Source organism: Oncorhynchus gorbuscha, linkage group LG06, assembly GCF_021184085.1.
Source record: "Oncorhynchus gorbuscha isolate QuinsamMale2020 ecotype Even-year linkage group LG06, OgorEven_v1.0, whole genome shotgun sequence".
NCBI lineage: Eukaryota > Metazoa > Chordata > Actinopteri > Salmoniformes > Salmonidae > Oncorhynchus > Oncorhynchus gorbuscha.
In genome coordinates this window covers 93,641,976-93,664,415 of record NC_060178.1, presented here as the reverse complement: position 1 = coordinate 93,664,415, position 22,440 = coordinate 93,641,976, and the positions used below count along the sequence as shown (strand labels likewise).

Below are 22,440 nucleotides of genomic sequence, written 5' to 3'. Positions count from 1 at the left end.
CTTAAAAGACTGTAAAAATCACCAGGAATTTAATAATATATATTCCCACTCGTAAATAAAGAGGTATATGTGATCGTATCCCAATATAATCAAGGTTTGAAATGATTCTGCTTTTGTGAAAATACTATACAGTATCTGTTTATAACTATGTTCTGGGCCCCCGACCATCCACTCAAGAAAAACAATCAGTCGGTGGCTGAATGTAATTGGGAACTCCTGTTCTGTGGATTACTGCTCCATGTGTGTAAATCATTACTTTACAAGGAAGTCCATAGAAGGGTTTGGCATTGTTTGTGAAAACAAAGCATGATAACCATGGCAACCAAGAGCAAAAATGGTCTGTCTGGTTTTTATAGACACAGAGAAAAAGGTGGTTTTGGATGAGGGTAAAGTCACGTGACCGTCTGTTAAAGTGCTCTCTATAGCCGTCTGAGAAACTCAAGGAACCCATGCACATGCTCACACCATCAGAAAAATTAACTGGACACAGAGTCACTTCTCAGCTGATCGTGGTGTTCCAAAAGAAAAATAGACACCCCGTTTCAAAATGGAGAAAATTCTAAAAGTGGGACAAGGGCCTTTTCTGACTAGCATATCCAAGGTGCATTGAGTTTACAGTCTGATCACTGAGACCTCGGTGAAATTAGATTACATCTGGTTCTAGTCTCACCTCGTTCTCCTTGGTTAATTAAGATCTGGTTCTAGTCTCACCTCGCTCTCCTTGGTTAATTAAGATCTGGTTCTAGTCTCACCTCGTTCTCCTTGATGAATTAAGATCTGGTTCTAGTCTCACCTCGCTCTCCTTGATGAATTAAGATCTGGTTCTAGTCTCATCTTGTTCTCCTTGATTCATTAAGATCTGGTTCTAGTCTCACCTAGTTCTCCTTGATTCATTAAGATCTGGTTCTAGTCTCACCTCATTCTCCTTGATTCATTAAGATCTGGTTCTAGTCTCACCTCGTTCTCCTTGATTCATTAAGATCTGGTTCTAGTCTCACCTCGTTCTCCTTGATTCATTAAGATCTGGTTCTAGTCTCACCTCGTTCTCCTTGATGAATTAAGATTTGGTTGTAGTCTCACCTCGTTCTCCTTGATGAATTAAGATCTGGTTGTAGTCTCACCTCGTTCTCCTTGATGAATTAACATCTGGTTCTAGTCTCACCTCGTTCTCCTTGATGAATTAAGATCTGGTTCTAGTCTAACATTGTTCTCCTTGATTCATTAAGATCTGGTTCTAGTCTCACCCCATTCTTCTTGATTAAGATCAGGTTCTAGTCTCACCTCGTTCTCCTTCTTCTCATACTTGGTGGCTTGTTTTCCCTGGGTCTTTCTCCGCAACTTCTTCAGGTCCGTCTGAGAGCGCTCCAGAGAGTCCTGCTTCATTTTGTGCTCTGACTGGTACCGCTTGAATGTTGCCTGGATGAGAGATACAGAGGATAAGATGGAGCGATGGAGAAGACTTTGACTGAATGCAAGGAGAGGGGATATTGGAGGGGATAGGGGATATTGAGGAGGGGATAGGGGATAATGAGGAGGGGACAGGGGATATTGAGGAGGGGACAGGGGATATTGAGGAGGGGATAGGGGATAATGAGGAGGGGACAGGGGATAATGAGGAGGGGACAGGGGATATTGAGGAGGGGACAGGGGATATTGAGGAGGGGATAGGGGATATTGAGGAGGGGATAGGGGATATTGAGGAGGGGACAGGGGATATTGAGGAGGGGATAGGGGATATTGAGGAGGGGATAGGGGATATTGAGGAGGGGTTATTGAGAAAGGGATAGAGGATATTGAGGAGGGGATAGAGGATATTGGTGATATTGAGGAGGGGACAGGGGATATTGAGGAGGGGATAGAGGATATTGAGGAGGGCATAGGGGATATTGAGGAGGTGATAGAGGATATTGGTGATATTGAGGAGGGGATAGAGGATATTGGTGATATTGAGGATGGGATAGAGGATATGGGTGATATTGAGGAGGGGATAGGGGATATGGGTGATATTGAGGAGGGGATAGAGGATATTGAAGGGATAGGGTGATATTGAGGAGGGGATAGAGGATATTGGTGATATTGAGGAGGGGATAGAGGATATTGAAGGGATAGGGTGATATTGAGGAGTGGATAGAGGATATTGAAGGGATAGGGTGATATTGAGGAGGGGATATGAGACTATGTTTTTGTTTTCTACCCCTTTTTATCCCCAATTGGTAGTTAAAGTCTTGTCCCATTGCTGCAACTCCCATACATCCTCCCGAAACACAACCCCACCAAGCCGCACTGCTTCTTGACACAATGCACGCTTAACCCGGAAGCCAACTGCACCAATGTGTTGGAGGAAACACTGTACATCTGGAAACCGTGTCAGCGTGCATGCGCCCGGCCCGCCACAAGAGTTGCTAGAGCGCGATGGGACAAGGACATCCCGGTCGGACAAACCCTCCCCTAACCCGGAGGACGCTGGGCCGTGCATCGCCTCATAGGTCTCCCTGCGACACAGCCCGGTATTGAACCAGGATCTATAGTAAAGCAGTTAGCACTGCGATGCAGTGCCTTAGACCGCTGCGCCACTCAGGAGGCCCTGGAGACCATGTTTTAAGTGTGTACTCACATACCTGTACACGTAGACATACAGACACCTACACAAACACACGCATGCACTCACACACTCCTTGCTATTACATTGTCCCTTGCCAAGGTCCTACAATGGTCAAGGTACTTACAGTCATATATTTGACATCCATCTCTGTTTTCCTCTCCAGCTCAGAAATGATTTCTTTGTGGAACTGCTTGAACTGAAAAGAAAAGAAAGAATGTAGTTCAAGTTGATATATAAACGTATGACAATAATAATCATGGAAAGATGGTGACATCAGGATAACAGTTGTGAGCCTGAGCCAGAGGAATGTAGCTGTGATAATGTCTTTCTCAGTAAGGGGAATTCCAACAACAGGTCTGTCTTTTGTTTTTTAAACATTGACTACTTTCTCCTTTCCCTCTTACAGAAACACTACATGACCAAATGTATGTGGACACCTGCTTGTCTGACACCTCATTCCAAAATCATGGGCATTAATATGGAGTTGGTCCCCCTTTGCTGCTATAACAGCCTCCACTCTTCTGGGAAGGCTTTCCACTAGATGTTGGAACATTGCTGCGGAGACTTACTCCATTCAGCCGCAAGGGCATTAGTGAGGTCGGACACTGATGTTGAGCGATTAGGCATGCAGTTGGTGAGCCAGGGCTCTGTGCAGGCCAGTCACTCAACAAACCATATCTGTATGGCATTGTCATGCTGAAACAGGAAAGGGCCTTCCCCAAACTGTTGCCACAAAGTTAGAAGCACAGAATCGTCTAGAATATCATTGTATGCTGTAGCGTTAACATTTCCCTTCACTGGAACTAAGGAGCCTTCCCCAAACCATGAAAAACTCCAATACCGATTATTGGAGGACCAAAAAATCCGATACCGATTAAATCGGACAATTTTTTATATTTTTTATTTGTAATAATGACAATGACAACAATACTGAATGAACACTTATTTTAACTTACTATAATACATCAATAAAATCAATTTAGCCTCAAGTAAATAATGAAACATGTTCAATTTGGTTTAAATAATGCAAAAACAAAGTGTTGGAGAAGAAAGAAAGTAAAAGTGCAATATGCTAACGTTTCAGTTCCTTGCTCAGAACATGAGAACATATGAAAGCTGGTGGTTCCTTTTAACATGAGTCTTCAATATTCCCGGGTAATAAGTTTTAGGTTGTAGTTATTATAGGAATTATAGGACAAATTCTCTCTATACCATTTGTATTTCATTAACCTTTGACTATTGGATGTTCTTATAGACACTTTAGTATTGCCAGTGTAACAGTATAGCTTCCGTCCCTCTCCTCGCTCCTCCCTGGGCTCAAACCAGGAAGGTTTGAGGGGGGGGGGGGGGGGGGGGCTCCTGGTCATCCATCCCTGGTCTAAAAGACAAACAAAGTAGTAACAGTTGTCTTGTGTCCAGGTGGTATTTCTCAGTAGACTTTGTTGTATTCTAGGTGTGTTTAGAGGATAAGGGAGGCCTGCTAATTACTAGTCACAGTGAGAAAGAGAGAGTTGGCATAGGAAGGCCCTATGGATGTGGGTGGACATGAGCACACAATGCAGGTCAAAGAGAATGATAACCCTGGACTTCAGTCTGCCACTTATCTAGCAATTAGATGGTAAAATGGTAATTACATAACAAAAAAGGAATAATTACTATTTTACTAAGAGAAGAAGTGACAGAAGGTCAGCTGGGTAACTTACATTCTCCTCCAGCTCCAGGTGAACCTTCTTGTGCACCTCAGCGATTTCCATCAGAACCACACCTGTAGAATACAGATCATACATCATACACAGGTAAGGGACATCTAGGCTGGGTGCCAGTCAGAGTCCTGCTGGTCTATATCCTCTTTAGTCAACACACTGTTGTCTTATTGGGCAAGGCCAGGATACATCTTCCCTTAGCTTGTAAGACAACCAGGCTAAAAACGACTGCATTTGAATATGCTGTGGACATCTATGATCCGTTCTCCTCACATTGCTTGGCGGCAACGACGTCCCTGATAGCCTAGCTGGCATGGGACAGGCTGAGACGTCACGAGGAGGACAATGGGTTTTCACCTCAAAGCTGTTGCATCTGTTCTTTCCCTATGCTTACAGAAACAACTGTTACTGTCAAGAACAAAGCTTACTGTAGCCCTTATCAAAATGTAATGTGTATTTTACGTCATGCGGGGGTTTGACATACTGCATGGATGACCCTTTGGAACAGTAATGTTTGAACAGTAACTAAGTAGTCGCTACTGATCAGATCCACATTGACATAGAGACAGAAAAAAACAACCATTGAACGCATAGAGGAACATGGCACAACTGCAGTCATACTGTAAACAGAAGTAGACAACGACAGCAGACAGACACAATGGGGTGACATCTAGAGGTTCTGTAGAGTGGACTGGAATAATATTCTAGCACCACCTGCCACTGGCACCACCTGCCACTGGCACCACCTGCCACTAGCACCACCTGCCACTAGCACCACCTGCCACTAGCACCACCTGCCACTAGCACCACCTGCCACTAGCACCACCTGCCACTAGCATCACCTGCCACTAGCACCACCTGCCACTAGCACCACCTGCCACTAGCAGGTTTGCTTTTGACAAAATGTAATATTGTATATCAGTTGGTTGTGTTTTTTTCTATTCCCTTTGCAAACACCTGCAACTACCGTCCAATCACTCCTATCACCTCAGTATTAATTCAATACCCCAAAGCCACGACTGGGCCTGTGAGACCATATTAACAGACTCAACCCAAACACACTGAGCATACATACATTAGGCGCACGCACGCACGAGCACACACACACCTGGTGTGACCCCAGGCAGGCCTGCTTATACAGAGCTGTACCTCTCTGGCCGACTGCAGCTTCAACAACATTTCCCTCTGATAGTCAATAGTACGTACTGGTAAATGCTGCCATTGCATGTCAGGGGGAGGGGTTGCTGGGCTCTGGGCAGGCTGATATACAGCACCAACAACAGCCTGCTGCAGAATGAGATGGATGGTGTTCAAACAGGCTGCAGAGTGAGGGCTGGGGTTTAGTGAGAGGGATGGTGTGCAGTGAGAGGGATGGTGTGCACTGAGAGGGAGGGTGTGCACTGAGAGGGAGGGTGTGCAGTGAGAGGGAGGGTGTGCAGGAGAGGGAGGGTGTGCAGTGAGAGGGAGGGTGTGCAGTGAGAGGGAGGGTGTGCAGCGAGAGGGAGGGTGTGCAGCGAGAGGGAGGGTGTGCAGTGAGAGGGAGGGTGTGCAGCGAGAGGGATGGTGTGCAGCGAGAGGGATGTGCAGTGAGAGGGATATGTGCAGTGAGAGGGATGGTGTGCAGTGAGAGGGATGGTGTGCAGTGAGAGGGATGGTGTGCAGTGAGAGGGATGGTGTGCAGTGAGAGGGATGGTGTGCAGTGAGAGGGATGGTGTGTAGTGAGAGGGATGGTGTGTAGTGAGAGGGATGAAAATGTGTGGGTAGAACTGAAAAGTGTGTGAGAGGGATGGTGTGCAGCAAGGAGGCCTACAAATATGACTGCAGTTACACCAGCTCTGTCAGATGAAATGGGCCAAAATTCACCCTGTAACTTATTGTGGGAAGCTTGTGGAAGGCTAAGGAAAAAAACATTTGACAAAAGTTCAACAATTTAAAGGCAATGCTACTAAATACTAATTGGGTGTATGTAAACTTCATTGACCCACTGGGAATGTGATGAAAGAAATATTTTGGGTTCAAAGTTTTGGAGGTTCATACATGGAACCCAAAATAGACTCTCCCAAACAAAAAGTGTCCTACCTGGACCCAAAATGGGAGTTGCAGCGATGAGACAAGACTGTAACTACTACCAATAGTTAATAAATGTCCTTAAACAGGTGATCTGTTCAGGTTATTCATATGCACCGGTGTTGCTAATATGCTAAACAGCATTGGAATAAACTCAAAGCTTTGTATCTATGACTGACTGAGCTATGTGCAGTTACATTTATGTGTTGTTAGCAGATGCTCTTATCCAGAGCAACTTGCAGTAGTGAGTGCATACATTTTCATACTGGTCCCCCATGGGAATTAAACCCACAAACCTGTTGTTACAAACACCATGCACTACCAACTGATCCACAAAGGGCCTAATTCACACAATGTGATCAAAGCAGTGACATTTGAACTTTGAGATAGTAACGCTGCACTTCGAGATAGTCGTCACCCTCATAAAACAATAATGATAAATTGTACAGGGTCATGTCACAGCAAGAGTCTGAAACAGCATTGGAAACACCTATTTGAGTCATGGCCAACTATGTGAGTTACATTTATGTGTTCGCAATCTTGAAGCCACACATTCCAATGACAGGTAGGGAGAGTGAGTGTTGTGATGTTGCCATGGAATCAAAACAAATTTGTTCTCTGATATTACATGGATATGAATCAGAGATTTGAACTTTGAGTGTAACACTCAGCTCCAGGCCCATAAAACAATAATGATAAATTGTACAGGGTCATGTCACAGCAAGAGTCTGACACAATACGGACAACACCTATCTGAGTCACGGCCAACGATATCGCAATCTTGAAGCCACACATTCCAATGACAGGTAGGGAGAGTGAGTGTTGTGATGTTGCCATGGTTGGAAGTATTTGTTCTCTGATATTACATGGATATGAATCAGAGATCGGTGTCACTCAGCTCCAGGCCCATAGAGCACATTGTGCACGCACACACACACACACACACACACACACACACACACACGGCCTTAAGAAGTGTATAGGGGCTGTTTACGGGCTCCTGACCAATTCTGCTATTTTGTGTGATTTTATTTGTAGAGTGGTTGAAAAACGAGTTTGAATTACACCCTAAGTGTATGTAACCTTCCAACCTCAATCCTATAGAAAATGTGTGGGCAGAACTGAAAATGCTTGTGCGAGCAAGGAGGCCTGCAAACCTGACTCAGTTACACCAGCTCTGTCATATGAAATGGGCCAAAATTCACCCAAATTATTGTGGGAAGCTTGTGAAAGGCTAGGCGAAACATTTGACCCAAGTTCAACAGTTTAAAGACAATGCTACCAAATACTTATTGAGTATGTAAACTTCTGACCCACTGGGAATGTGATGAAAGAAATAAAAGCTGAAACAAATCATTCTCTCTACTATTACATTTCACATTCTTAAAATAAAGTGGTGATCCTAACTGACCTAAGACAGGGACATTTTACTATGATTAAATGTCAGGAATTGTGAAAAACTGAGTTTAAATGTAGTTGGCTACGGTGTACGTACACTTCCGACTCCAACTGTATCTGCATTTACCTTTATTTGAACCAACTTTTTTGGCTCATCACATACGCTGCTGCTACTGTTCATTATCTGTCCCTTTATTACTAGTTATATGTACATATCTACCTCAATTACCTCGTAGCCCTGTACATTGACTCGGTACTGGTACCCTGTGTATATAGCCAAGTTATCGTTATTCATTGTGTATTTCAGTATTATGTGTTTTACTTTTCTATTATTTCTCTATTTTCTTCCTCTCTGCATTGTTGGGAAGGACCCGTAAATACGTATTTCACTGTTAGTCAACACCTGTTGTTTTAGAAGCATGTGATGAATATAATTTAATTACACTTCACACACACACACACACACACACACACACACACACACACACACACACACACACACACACACACACACACACACACACACACACACACACACACACACACACACACACACACACACACAGTAATGAATCCGTCATTAGTCCTAGATACATGTTGTTCTTCCCTCTCTTGGTGCTGAATCACCATCCATTATGTTAAAGTGCTGCTGGAGACATTGAGGTGACCCATTTCCCCAGATTTTTATTATCCATTAAGTAGGTTCTTATGTTTGTCACCATCCTCCATGATGGACTGCTGGGTGGAAAAGACCAACAAATGGCTTCATCTGTGTTTATGTCACACATACATTATCATTATAGTGGCTGTTATCTACAGAAAATAGATAATGCACATGCGTGCACACACACACACACACACACACACACACACACACACACACACACACACACACACACACACACACACACACACACACACACACACACATAATAGAATAAGTTAGGCTTGGACAGTAATGTCCTCTTTACAATCCTTCAGACAACCCACCCATGGAAGGCATGAGTTTAGAGACTGACTTTAGAAACTGGATAAAAATGCTGATAAAACTAATTAACAATGACATAGGAAGAAACTACGAAATACAGAATTTCATAATTCGGCACTTGCTAAGCGATGTGTCACGAGGTGGGTGGGGGAGGAGTTTCCCAGAAGGATGTATCACATAATATGTTCTATATCAGATGTCTATGTGTTGTGCAGTGCAGTACAGGCTTAACTACATGAACAACAGAGACAGAATGCAATATGGAATTGTATTAAATTGTTTGGGGTATGTCCTTTGAAGAGTAGGTTAATTGCATGGTAAAAAATGTCTGGAGAAAGCAAGTATGTGTGGCAAGGAAGGGTGTGTGGGGTTAGTGAGGTCATGGGATCGTTTGGTGAGTGAAAGGAGCGTGATCGTAAAGCCTGAGGCAGCCAATGGCCCTGGCTGTCTCTTGACTCCTTACCATACTCCCTAGGAAGTGTTCACTTGCTCTCTTGTCTTTATGAAGTGTGAAATCCCTCTCATAGATTTAAATGTTTTGGATAGATTGGTGAAAACATTCATTCTAAGGACAGCAGAAGGGTGCGGCAGGTGCGGCCACACCCCCTGGTTTGCTCACTTTTAAAGTTAATGTAAATAACTGAAATCTAGACACTAACTGTAGGCCTATGACCACAAACATGTAGCCGTATATAATATTAACTCCTGCAGAATTAATTATTTAATGCAGTAAAATTGTACAGAAAATGTACATTTTGTCTCAGTAACAGGAGTGGAGAAACTTATTTAATTCAGCATCTCTTGAGAGAATGTGAATGCGCGGTTAGGGATCGCAAACCTTTTCAGTGATTGACACTGAAACATAGAAGCTGACAGTATTTCAACCACAACCACATTGATCTAATGAGCACCACTTTAGGCAGGCAAGATGTTAAGACAGAAGAGAAGCTGCATGTATCTTATTATAGACAAGTTGACAAACAAATAGCCTACCATTTAAATGCCCGAAATTAAAACCACAAAAAAAACCTGTGAAAACATATATTAATTCATGTCACATCAGTGATCACCAGTGGTGTAAAGTACTTAGGTAAAAATACTAGTACTATACTTTACTATTAGGTAGAAAGAGAAGCATGCATTTTCTAAGTACTCAAACGGGACCAAAGTGTCCATCCTGAGAACAACACATTCCAGAGAGTTCGTGTGAGATGGAGAGAGAGAGAAGCAGGGTCATATTTTTTCCCACTTTGGGGAAAATGTTTGTGATCCCTGACACTCACGCTGACGCCATGTCCTAGGAGGGTTGATGAATTGTCTCCCACACACCTGATGGATGGATGGCAGAGCAGTGGGATGCAACCTAAGCATTCCTATCAAACACCAACTCTCAGGTTAGAAATTCAACATAGCCTCAAAAAACACTAAGTCACCTTCAGTCAAATCTGTTCCGTTCCGAACCAAATAGCTGTCTCCAACTTCCTAGACTCACTATCAGAATGAAAAAGCCAACGCACCTCCTACTGAGTTCCTCCTGTCCTCACTCAAATAAGAAACAGTCTACATTTCTGGACGTAATTACCATTTTTTTCAGAGTGACAGCTCGGGTTCAATATTGTTTTAACTCCTTTGCTGGGGGTTTTGATAAACAGCTTGTAAAGAAAAGGTGGAGGGCTGGGAGCACACCATTCTTTCTTCAGTACGTTTTCGGCCTTGATAACTTGCCTATTTCTTGTGATGTTGCCGTGGTACAGTAATGCGATCCCATAGATCCCAGTGTAAATGTTGTTATTCCCAATAGAGGAAATCGATTATTAGAAGCCAGCTAGCACTATGAATAGTAAACACACTATTTGACATTCTACAAGCACAACACTGATGGGGGACTAATATGATATTATTGTGATCATGCTAATTCATAATTTCCCTCACCAGAATGATAAATACATACTTAGGGCTTAGACAAGTTTTCCCTGGAAAAACGAGTGTTCCTACACATACTATGAACCAGTTAGAGATACTTTATGATAGCTATCCCTAAAGTAGCATTGCAGGTAAAGTACAGTGCCTTCAGAAAGTATTAATACCCCTAGACTTATTCCACATTGTGTTGTTGCAGCCTGAATTTAAAATGAATCAAATAAAAATGTTTCACACCCATGTACACACAATACCCCATAATGACATAATTGAAAATATGTTTTGAGAAATGTTTACAAATGTATTGAAAATGAAATACAGAAATATCTCATTTACATAAGTATTCACACCCGAGTCAATACTTTGAAGAAGCACCTTTGGCAGCGATTACAGATGTGAGTCTTTCTGGGTAAGTCTCTAAGAGCTTTCCACACCTGGATTGTGCAACTTTTGCCCATTATTATTTTCAAAATTCTTCAAGCTGTCACATTGGTTGTTGATAATTACTAAACAACTATTTTCAGGTCTTGCCATAGATTTTCTAGTAGATTTAACTCAAAACTGTATACTCGGCCACATTTACTACCTACTTGGTAAACAACTCCAGTGTAGATTTGGCCTTCTGTTTTCGGTTATTGTCCTGCTGAAAGGTGAATTCACCTCCCAGTATGTGGAGGAAAACAGACTGAACCAGGTTTCTTCTAGGATTTTGCTTGTGCTTAGCTCCATTCCGTTTATTTTTTTTATCCTGAAAAACTCCCCAGTCCTTAACGATTACAAGCATACCCATAACATGATGTAGCCACCAATATGCTTGAAAATATGGAGAGTGGTACTCAGTAATGTGTTATGTTGGATTTGCCCCAAACATACATTTTGTATTCAGGAGGAAAAGTGAATTGCTTTTTTTGCAGTATTACTTTAGTGCCTTGTTGCAAACAGGAGGCCTGCTTTGAACTATTTGTATTCTGTACAGGATTTCTTCTTTTCACTGTGTCAATTAGGTTAGTATTGTGGAGTAACTACAATGTTGTTGATCCATCCTCAGTTTTCTCCTATCACAGCCATTAAACTCTGTAATTGTTTTAAAGTCAACATTGGCCTCAGGGTGAAATCCTTGAGCGGTTTCCGTCCTCTCAGCAACTGAGTTAGGAAGGATGCCTGTGTCTTTGTAGTGACTGGGTGTATGGATACTCCATCCAAAGTGTAATTAATAACTAATAAATAAAGGTGAATTAAAAAAATTCAATAAAAACTTCACCATGCTCAAAGTCTGCTTTTTTTGTACCCATCTACAAATAGGTGCCCTTTCTTGCATTTTGTTTAGTATATCTTTTTTTTAGGTTTGAGGGTTTGATCAGCTTTAATATTACAGGTAGATTGTAGTTTCAATCACTGTAATTGTCTGCATCATTTCCAATCTCCCATATATTTTGGGGTAAATATACAGTATAGATACTGAGTGTGTATGATGAGTGTGCAAAGCTGTCATCAAGGCAAAGGGTGAGCCTCAAATATAAAATATATTTTAATTTGTTTGACACTTTTTTGGTAACTTCATGATTCCATATGTGTAATTTCATAGTTTTGATGTCTTCACTATTATTCTACGATGTAGAAAATAGTAAAAAATAAATGAAAACCCTGTAATGAGTAGGTGTGTCCAAACTTTTGACTGGTACTATACTTATCTTTACAAAATATATTTTCCACTAACCGTACCACCCCTAATTGGAGTAAAATAATGAACAATAACACTTAGGCTTCTACTTCCAGCTGAAACATACTCTATATATTTTACAGTCACAATCTATTTTACAATAGTTCTATTTTTTGTTTTCTAGTCGTGTCCTTCCTCTACTCTTCTTTGCAAGGCATTGGAACAACCTCCCTGGTCTTTGTGGTTGAATCTGTGTTTGAAATTCACTACTGAGGGACATTACAGATCATTTTATGTGTGGGGTACAAAGATGAAGTAGTCATTCAAAAATCATGTTCAACACTATTATTGCACACAGAGTGAGTCCAATGCAATTTATTATGTGACATTTCAGCTTTTCATTTTAAATTAATTTGTAAACATTTATTCAAAACAATTAGACTTTGACATGATGGGGCCAGTGTGTAGGCCAGTGACATAAAATCAAAATTTAATCCATTTTAAAACCAGGCTGTAATGCAACAAAATATTGAAAAGGCACTGTATGTGCTCCCTTGTGATGAGACATGGACAGTATGTTTCTCAGAACAATCAGGTCTTTCCATGACACTGAATACCAGGAAGGAGGCTGGCTGTCTGGGCTCCTTCACAGTTTCTTTCTGACCCTCTTGTTTGCAGAGCCAGGTCATTCTACTGCTCAATTCCCTTGAGCCAAAATGGAGTCAATAGAGCCACTAATTAATTTGAGCTGGAATTGAGTCATGGGCTGTACTTTCCAATTGTATGAATTTCTCCTATTGAAATGGGGGAGGTTGGCGTGACACAAAAGTTAATAGGACTACGTACATTTACATTTAAGTCATTTAGCAGACGCTCTTATCCAGAGCGACCTACATAAATAGATGTCAGATTTTCTGTTTAAAATTATTTTCTTCAGATTTCACACATCTAAAACATCTGAAAGCACAGCAGTTTTCTTTGAAGTGAAAACACGCAGGAGTCCATTAGCGGTTAGCAGTCAATGACTTACTTATCAAAAAATGCCAAGTAGTATTAAGTGATAAGCTGATTGTTCTATCTGTTAACAACACCCTTTACCTTTCTCAATGTCACAGCCCCAACCAGGAGGTCAAAAAGGCCCGTGTCAGGCAGAATGGAGCTAAAATGTTGGCTTGATATGGTCCCTTATTGGTTATCTATTATTATTAGGGCCTTAAGTATTTATTGACTACATTGCAAACAAGGGAAAACTCTGAACTCCAGTTGTAGCCTATAAGTAGGATAAGAGTTTCTCCTGGTCTGGTCTAGTGGTCGAGAAAAACACAGGATCCTACACTCATTTCGTAGCCATTCTATGTATATGCCACGTGCCAAACTCACTGACTGACGCAGATGCTGCTCTATTACACTACTCTATTTAGCTATTTAGTGAAAATCAACCCCATCACCTACAACCCTTACAAAGTATCTAAAAAGGGGGAAAGTTACTCATAGCAATTTGTTAATAGTTTGATCAATACGAGATATATTGTGATGTAAATTCAGAGAAAGAGGTAACTTTGCAGTTACACTGAGACTGGTTTGGTCTGCTGAGGTCACACGGAGACTGGTTTGGTCTGCTGAGGTCACACGGAGACTGGTTTGGTCTGCTGAGGGCACACAGACTTTTCAATTGTATGAATTTCTCCTATTGAAATGAGGGAGGTTGGTGTGACACAAAAGTCTACTGAGGGCACACTGAGACATGAGGTTTGGTCTGCTGAGGTCACACAGACGTGAGGTTTGGTCTGCTGAGGGCACACTGAGACGTGAGGTTTGGTCTGCTGAGGGCACACTGAGACGTGAGGTTTGGTCTGCTGAGGGCACACTGAGACATGAGGTTTGGTCTGCTGAGGGCACACTGAGACGTGAGGTTTGGTCTGCTGAGGGCACACTGAGACGTGAGGTTTGGTCTGCTGAGGGCACACTGAGACGTGAGGTTTGGTCTGCTGAGGGCACACTGAGACGTGAGGTTTGGTCTGCTGAGGGCACACTGAGACGTGAGGTTTGGTCTGCTGAGGGCACACTGAGACGTGAGGTTTGGTCTGCTGAGGGCACACTGAGACGTGAGGTTTGGTCTGCTGAGGGCACACTGAGACGTGAGGTTTGGTCTGCTGAGGGCACACTGAGACGTGAGGTTTGGTCTGCTGAGGGCACACTGACGTGAGGTTTGGTCTGCTGAGGGCACACTGAGACGTGAGGTTTGGTCTGCTGAGGGCACACTGAGACGTGAGGTTTGGTCTGCTGAGGGCACACTGAGACGTGAGGTTTGGTCTGCTGAGGGCACACTGAGACGTGAGGTTTGTCTGCTGAGGGCACAAACGTGAGGTTTGGTCTGCTGAGGGCACACTGAGACGTGAGGTTTGGTCTGCTGAGGGCACACTGAGACGTGAAGTTTGGTCTGCTGAGGGCACACTGAGACGTGAGGTTTGGTCTGCTGAGGGCACACTGAGACGTGAGGTTTGGTCTGCTGAGGGCACACTGAGACGTGAGGTTTGGTCTGCTGAGGGCACACTGAGACGTGAGGTTTGGTCTGCTGAGGGCACACTGAGACGTGAGGTTTGGTCTGCTGAGGGCACACTGAGACGTGAGCTGAGGGCACACTGAGACGTGAGGTTTGGTCTGCTGAGGGCAGATGAAGTGAAACATGAGATGTGAGGTTTGGTCTGCTGAGGGCACACTGAGACGTGAGGTTTGGTCTGCTGAGGGCACACTGAGACGTGAGGTTTGGTCTGCTGAGGGCACACTGAGACGTGAGGTTTGGTCTGCTGAGGGCACACTGAGACATGAGGTTTGGTCTGCTGAGGGCACACTGTCTAGTTTTACATCTTGGAGCATGAACATGTTCCAAACAACAATAAATTAAATCGAACAAGGGGTCACACTCAAAATGTTATTCATCAAACTCCAGCAATTTCAGTGTCTATATCTTGACAACAATAAAAGCTTTATTCTAGCCCCTGAGAGGGGAAGAGGAGAGAAAGGTAGCAGATGAAGGGAAAGATAGATGTGATGGTGGGAATAGTGTCCTCTTCTGTCAGTCTGTTTGTTCAATGTGTTTGCTGCCCTGCTCTGTAACACGTGAGAGAATTCACACCGTCTGACTGAGGCCAGTCTCGCTGACTGAGGCCAGTCTGATCAGCAGAGGAGGAACCATAGAAAGAGTAGGAAAAGCTCCAGATTAATTAGAATTCCTCAAATGGACATTCCCCATTCTAAACCAATATGCCATTTGCATTTGGTGTTCCATTTTGTAACGCTAGATTCAGTTGGCTAGAAACACAAACTGATCTGCTACCAGGCTATTAAAGTTCTATAGCACTACATTATGAAAAATACATTATATTTGACAGTTTTCTGTGGATAACAGCCACTATAACAATAATGTATGTGTGACATGAACACAGATGAAGCCATTTGTTGGCCTTATCCACCCAGCAGTCCATCATGGAGGATGGTGACAAACATAAGAACCTACTTAATGGATCATAAAAATCTGGGGAAATGGGTCACCTCAATGTCTCCAGCAGCACTTTAACATAATGGATGGTGAGTCAGCACCAAGAGAGGGAAGAACAACCTGTATCTAGGACTAATGACGGATTCATTACCGTGTGTGTGTGTGTGTGTGTACAGGTGAAGTCGGACGTTTGCATACACTTAGGTTGGAGTCATTAAAACTTGTTTTTCAACCACTCTACACATTTCTTGTTAACAAACTATAGTCTTGGCAAGTCGGTTAGGACATCTACTTTGTGCATGACACAAGTCATTTTTCCAATAATTGTTTACAGACAGCTTATTTCACTTACTATTCAATGTATCACAATTCCAGTGGGTCAGAAGTTAACATACACTAAGTTGACTGTGCCTTTAAACAGCTTGGAAAATTCCAGAAAATTATGTCATGGCTTCAGAAGCTTCTGATAGGCTAATTGACATAATTTGAGTCAATTGGAAGTGTACCCGTGGATGTATGTCACGCCTTGGTCATTATATTTTGTGTTTTTGGTATATTTTTGGGTAAGCCAGGGTGTGACATGGGTTTATATGTTGTATTCGTATTGGGGTTTGTATTAATTGGGATTGTGTATGATTAGGGGTGTGTCTAGTTAGGCTTGGCTGCCTGAGGCGATTCTCAATTGGAGTCAGCTGCTTATCGTTGTCTCTGATTGGGAACCGTATTTAGGCAGCCTGAGTTCGCGTTGTATTTTGTGGGTGTTTGTTCCTGTCTTAGTGTTGTAGTCACCAGATAGGTTTTCGTTTCGTTTCTTGTTTTTGTATTTATCAGTTATTTTCATGTACCGTGATATTCCTTCATTAAAGTCATGAATAACCTACACGCTGCATTTCGGTCTGACTCTCTTCATTCAACAGACGAACGACGTTACAATGTATTTCAAGGCCTACCTTCAAACTCTGTGCCTCCTCGCTTGACATCATGGGAAAATCAAAATAAATCAGCCAAGACCTCAGAAAACAATAGTAGACCTCCACAAGTCTGGTTCATCCTTGGGAGCAATTTCCAAACGCCTGAAGGTACCAAGTTCATCTGTACAAACAACAGTACGCAAGTATAAACACCATGGGACCCCGCAGCCGCAGCCGTTCGGTCTCCTGGAGATGAACGTACTTTGGTGCGAAAAGTGCAACTCAATCCCAGAACAACAGCAAAGGACCTTGAAGATGCTGGAGGAAAAAGGTACAAAAGTATATACAGTGCCTTGCGAAAGTATTCGACCCCCTTGAACTTTGCGACCTTTTGCTACATTTCAGGCTTCAAACATAAAGATATAAAACTATATTTTTTTGTGAATCAACAACAAGTGGGACAACAAGTGGGACACAATCATGAAGTGGAATGACAATTATTGGATATTTCTAACTTTTTTAACAAATCAAAAACTGAAAAATTGGGCGTACAAAATTATTCAGCCCCCTTAAGTTAATACTTTGTAGCGCCACCTTTTGCATCATGTTGTGGGGATGCTTTGCTGTAAGAGAGACTGGTGCACGTCACAAAATAGATGGCATCATGAAGTAGGACAATTATGTGGATATATTGAAGCAACATCTCAAGACATCAGTCAGGAAATTACAGCTTGGTTACAAAATGGGTCTTCCAAATGGACAATGACCCTAAGCATACTTCCAAAGTTGTGGCAAAATGGCTCAAGGACAACAAAGTCAAGGTATTGTAGTGGCCATCACAAATCCCTGACCTCAATCATATAGACAATTTGTGGGCAGAACTGAAAAAATGTATGCGTGCAAGGAGGCCTACAAACCTGACTCAGTTACACCAGCTCTGTCAGGAGGAATGGGCCAAAATTCACCCAACTTATTGTGGGAAGCTAGTGGGAAGGCTACCCGAAACATTTTACCCAAGTTAAACGATTTAAAAGGCAATGCTACCAAATACTAATTGAGTGCATGTAAACTTCTGACCAACTGGGAATGTGATGAAAGAAATAAAAGCTGAAATAAATCATTCTCTACTATTATTCTGAAATTTCACATTTTAAAATAAAATAGTCATCTTAACTGACCTAAAACAGGGAATTTTTACAAGGATTATATGTCAGAAATTGTGAAAAACTGAGTTTAAATGTATTTGGCAAAGGTATATGTAAACCTCCGACTTCAACTGTATGTGTGTGTGTGTACTTACCTAATTCTCTGGAGACAGGGGACACGGAAGCAGTCTCTCCTATCTTTGACACAGCATCAAAGTACGCCTTCCCAGCAAGAGTCATCACTGTGAGGAGACAAACAAACACAATCATATGAATGGATCTCCTCAATCTCTACATGATACCATATTCAGCCCCTTGCTCCAGTCGTGGCTAAGTGTCTGAAACCAGAGTTTAAAAGTAAACTTGTTACTGTATCATGTGAGACATCTAATTCACTTTTGTCCAAAATTGGGACAATAAATCATATTTTGTTCATATTACCCTAGTTAATAACAACATGCGTCACAATGTGACAGTAACCAGTAACCTCTTCACAGATTGCCTTGACCCCAAACACTCACACTTGTCTTTTCCTACTAGCAGACTTTTCTGATAACTTACTACGACTGTGATATGTGCTTGTCTGACCGAGCTACCTGGAGATGAATGAACTAACTGTGATATGTGGTTGTCTCACCGAGCTACCTGAAGATGAACGCCGACTGAGATGGCCGCCTCGCTTCGCGTTCCTAGGAAACTATGCAGTTTTTTGTTTTTTTACGTGTTATTACGTGTTATTTCTTACATTAGTACCCCAGGTCATCTTAGGTTTCATTACATACAGTCGAGAAGAACTACTGAATATAAGATCAGCGTCAACTCACCATCAGTACGACCAAGAATATGTTTTCCGCGACGCGGATCCTTTGTTCTGCCTTACAAACAGGACAACGGAATGGATCGCATGCAGCGACCCAAGGAAACGACTCCGAAAAAGAGGGAAACGCGGCGGTGTTCTGGTCAGACTCCGAAAAAGGGCACATCGCGCACCACTTCCCAGTATTCTTCTTGCCAATGTCCAGTCTCTCGACAACAAGGTTGATGAAATCCGAGCAAGGGTGGCATTCCAGAGGGACATCAGAGACTGCAACGTTCTCTGCTTTACGGAGACATGGCTTACTGGGAAAACGCTATCCAGGGCGGTACAGCCAACGGGTTTCTCCACGCATCGCGCCGACAGAAACAAACATCTATCTGGTAAGAAGAGTGGAGGGGGCGTATGCCTCATGACTAACGGGACATGGTGTGATGAAGGAAACATACAGGAACTCAAATCCTTCTGTTCACCTGATTTAGAATTCCTCACAATCAAATGTAGACCGCATTATCTTCCAAGAGAATTCTCTTCGATTATAATCACAGCCGTATATATCCCCCAAGCAGACACACCGATGGCTCTGAACGAACTTTATTTAACTCTTTGCAAACTGGAAGACATTTATCCGGAGGCTGCATTCATTGTAGCTGGGGATTTTAACAAAGCCAATCTGAAAACAAGACTCCCTAAATTTTATCAGCATATCGATTGCGCAACCAGGGGTGGTAAAACCTTGGATCATTGTTACTCTAACTTCCGCGACGCATATAAGGCCCTGCCCCGCCCCCCTTTCGGGAAAGCTGACCACGACTCCATTTTGCTGATCCCTGCCTACAGGCAGAAATTAAAACAAGAGGCTCCCACGCTGAGGTCTGTCCAACGCTGGTCAGACCAAGCTGACTCTACACTCAAAGACTGCTTCCATCACGTGGACTAGGACATGTTTCATATTGCGTCAGATGGGAATATTGACGAATACACTGATTCGGTGTACGAGTTCATTAGAACGTGCGTCGAAGATGTCGTTCCCATAGCAACGATAAAAACATTCCCTAACCAGAAACCGTGGATTGATGGCAGCATTCGCGTGAAACTGAAAGCGCGAACCACTGCTTTTAATCAGGGCAAGGTGTCTGGCAACATGACTGAATACAAACAGTGCAGCTATTCCCTCCGTAAGGCTATCAAACAAGCTAAGAGTCAGTACAGAGACAAAGTGGAATCTCAATTCAATGGCTCAGACACAAGAGGCATGTGGCAGGGTCTACAGTCAATCACGGACTACAAGATGAAATCCAGCCCAGTCACGGACCAGGATGTCTTGCTCCCAGGCAGACTAAATAACTTTTTGCCCGCTTTGAGGACAATACAGTGCCACTGACACGGCCTGCAACGGAAACATGCAGTCTCTCCTTCACTGCAGCCGAGGTGAGTAAGACATTTAAACGTGTTAACCCTCGCAAGGCTGCAGGCCCAGACGGCATCCCCAGCCGCGCCCTCAGAGCATGCGCAGACCAGCTGGCCGGTGTGTTTACGGACATATTCAATCAATCCCTATACCAGTCTGCTGTTCCCACATGCTTCAAGAGGGCCACCATTGTTCCTGTTCCCAAGAAAGCTAAGGTAACTGAGCTAAACGACTACCGCCCGTAGCACTCACTTCCGTCATCATGAAGTGCTTTGAGAGACTAGTCAAGGACCATATCACCTCCACCCTACCTGACACCCTAGACCCACTCCAATTTGCTTACCGCCCAAATAGGTCCACAGACGATGCAATCTCAACCACACTGCACACTGCCCTAACCCACCTGGACAAGAGGAATACCTATGTGAGAATGCTGTTCATCGACTACAGCTCGGCATTCAACACCATAGTACCCTCCAAGCTCGTCATCAAGCTCGAGACCCTGGGTCTCGACCCCGCCCTGTGCAACTGGGTACTGGACTTCCTGACGGGCCGCCCCCAGGTGGTGAGGGTAGGCAACAACATCTCCTCCCCGCTGATCCTCAACACGGGGGGCCCCACAAGGGTGCGTTCTGAGCCCTCTCCTGTACTCCCTGTTCACCCACGACTGCGTGGCCACGCACGCCTCCAACTCAATCATCAAGTTTGCGGACGACACAACAGTGGTAGGCTTGATTACCAACAACGACGAGACGGCCTACAGGGAGGAGGTGAGGGCCCTCGGAGTGTGGTGTCAGGAAAATAACCTCACACTCAACGTCAACAAAACTAAGGAGATGATTGTGGACTTCAGGAAACAGCAGAGGGAACACCCCCTATCCACATCGATGGAACAGTAGTGGAGAGGGTAGCTAGTTTTAAGTTCCTCGGCATACACATCACAGACAAACTGAATTGGTCCACTCACACTGACAGCGTCGTGAAGAAGGCGCAGCAGCGCCTATTCAACCTCAGGAGGCTGAAGAAATTCGGCTTGTCACCAAAAGCACTCACAAACTTCTACAGATGCACAATCGAGAGCATCCTGGCGGGCTGTATCACCGCCTGGTACGGCAACTGCTCCGCCCTCAACCGTAAGGCTCTCCAGAGGGTAGTGAGGACTGCACAACGCATCACCGGGGGCAAACTACCTGCCCTCCAGGACACCTACACCACCCGTTGTTACAGGAAGGCCATAAAGATCATCAAGGACATCAACCACCCGAACCACTGCCTGTTCACCCCGCTATCATCCAGAAGGCGAGGTCAGTACAGGTGCATCAAAGCTGGGACCGAGAGACTGAAAAACAGCTTCTATCTCAAGGCCATCAGACTGTTAAATAGCCACCACTAACATTGAGTGGCTGCTGCCAACACACTGTCATTGACACTGACCCAACTCCAGCCATTTTAATAATGGAAATTGATGGGAAATGATGTAAATATATCACTAGCCACTTTAAACAATGCTACCTTATATAATGTTACTTACCCTACATTATTCATCTCATATGCATATGTATATACTGTACTCTACAACATCGACTGCATCCTTATGTAACACATGTATCACTAGCCACTTTAACTATGCCACTTTGTTTACTTTGTCTACACACTCATCTCATATGTATATACTGTACTCGATACCATCTACTGTATGCTGCTCTGTACCATCACTCATTCATATATCCTTATGTACATGTTCCTTATCCCCTTACACTGTGTATAAGACAGTAGTTTTGGAATTGTTAGTTAGATTACTTGTTGGTTATCACTGCATTGTCGGAACTAGAAGCACAAGCATTTAGCTACACTCGCATTAACATCTGCTAACCATGTGTATGTGACAAATAAAATTCGATTTGATTTGATTTGTGATATGTGGTTGTCTCACCGAGCTACCTGGAGATGAATGAACTAACTGTGATATGTGGTTGTCTGACCGAGCTACCTGAAGATGAATGAACTAACTGTGATATGTGGTTGTCTGACCGAGCTACCTGGAGATGAATGAAGTAACTGTGATATGTGGTTGTCTGACTGAGCTACCTGGAGATTAATAAACTGTGATATGTGGTTGTCTGACCGAGCTACCTGGAGATGAATGAACTAACTGTGATATGTGGTTGTCTCACCGAGCTACCTGAAGATGAATGAACTAACTGTGATATGTGGTTGTCTCACCTAGCTACCTGAATGAAGATGAATGAACTAACTGTGATATGTGGTTGTCTCACCGAGCTACCTGGAGATGAATGAACTAACTGTGATATGTGGTTGTCT

The 22,440-nt window shown here is 43.3% G+C and overlaps 1 protein-coding gene across 1 annotated transcript in view; it reads right to left on the bottom strand.

Moving 5' to 3' along the window:
* Positions 1–22,440, bottom strand: part of LOC124038557 (brain-specific angiogenesis inhibitor 1-associated protein 2-like protein 1) — a 75,233-nt gene that overhangs the window by 50,915 nt on the left and 1,878 nt on the right. The window contains exons 3-6 of the mRNA XM_046354575.1: positions 18,049–18,135; positions 4,306–4,367; positions 2,727–2,798; positions 1,282–1,416 (exon numbers count right to left, since the gene is read on the bottom strand). Coding sequence (XP_046210531.1) covers positions 1,282–1,416; positions 2,727–2,798; positions 4,306–4,367; positions 18,049–18,135 — 356 coding nt within the window. The remainder of the gene's footprint in view (positions 1–1,281; positions 1,417–2,726; positions 2,799–4,305; positions 4,368–18,048; positions 18,136–22,440) is intronic.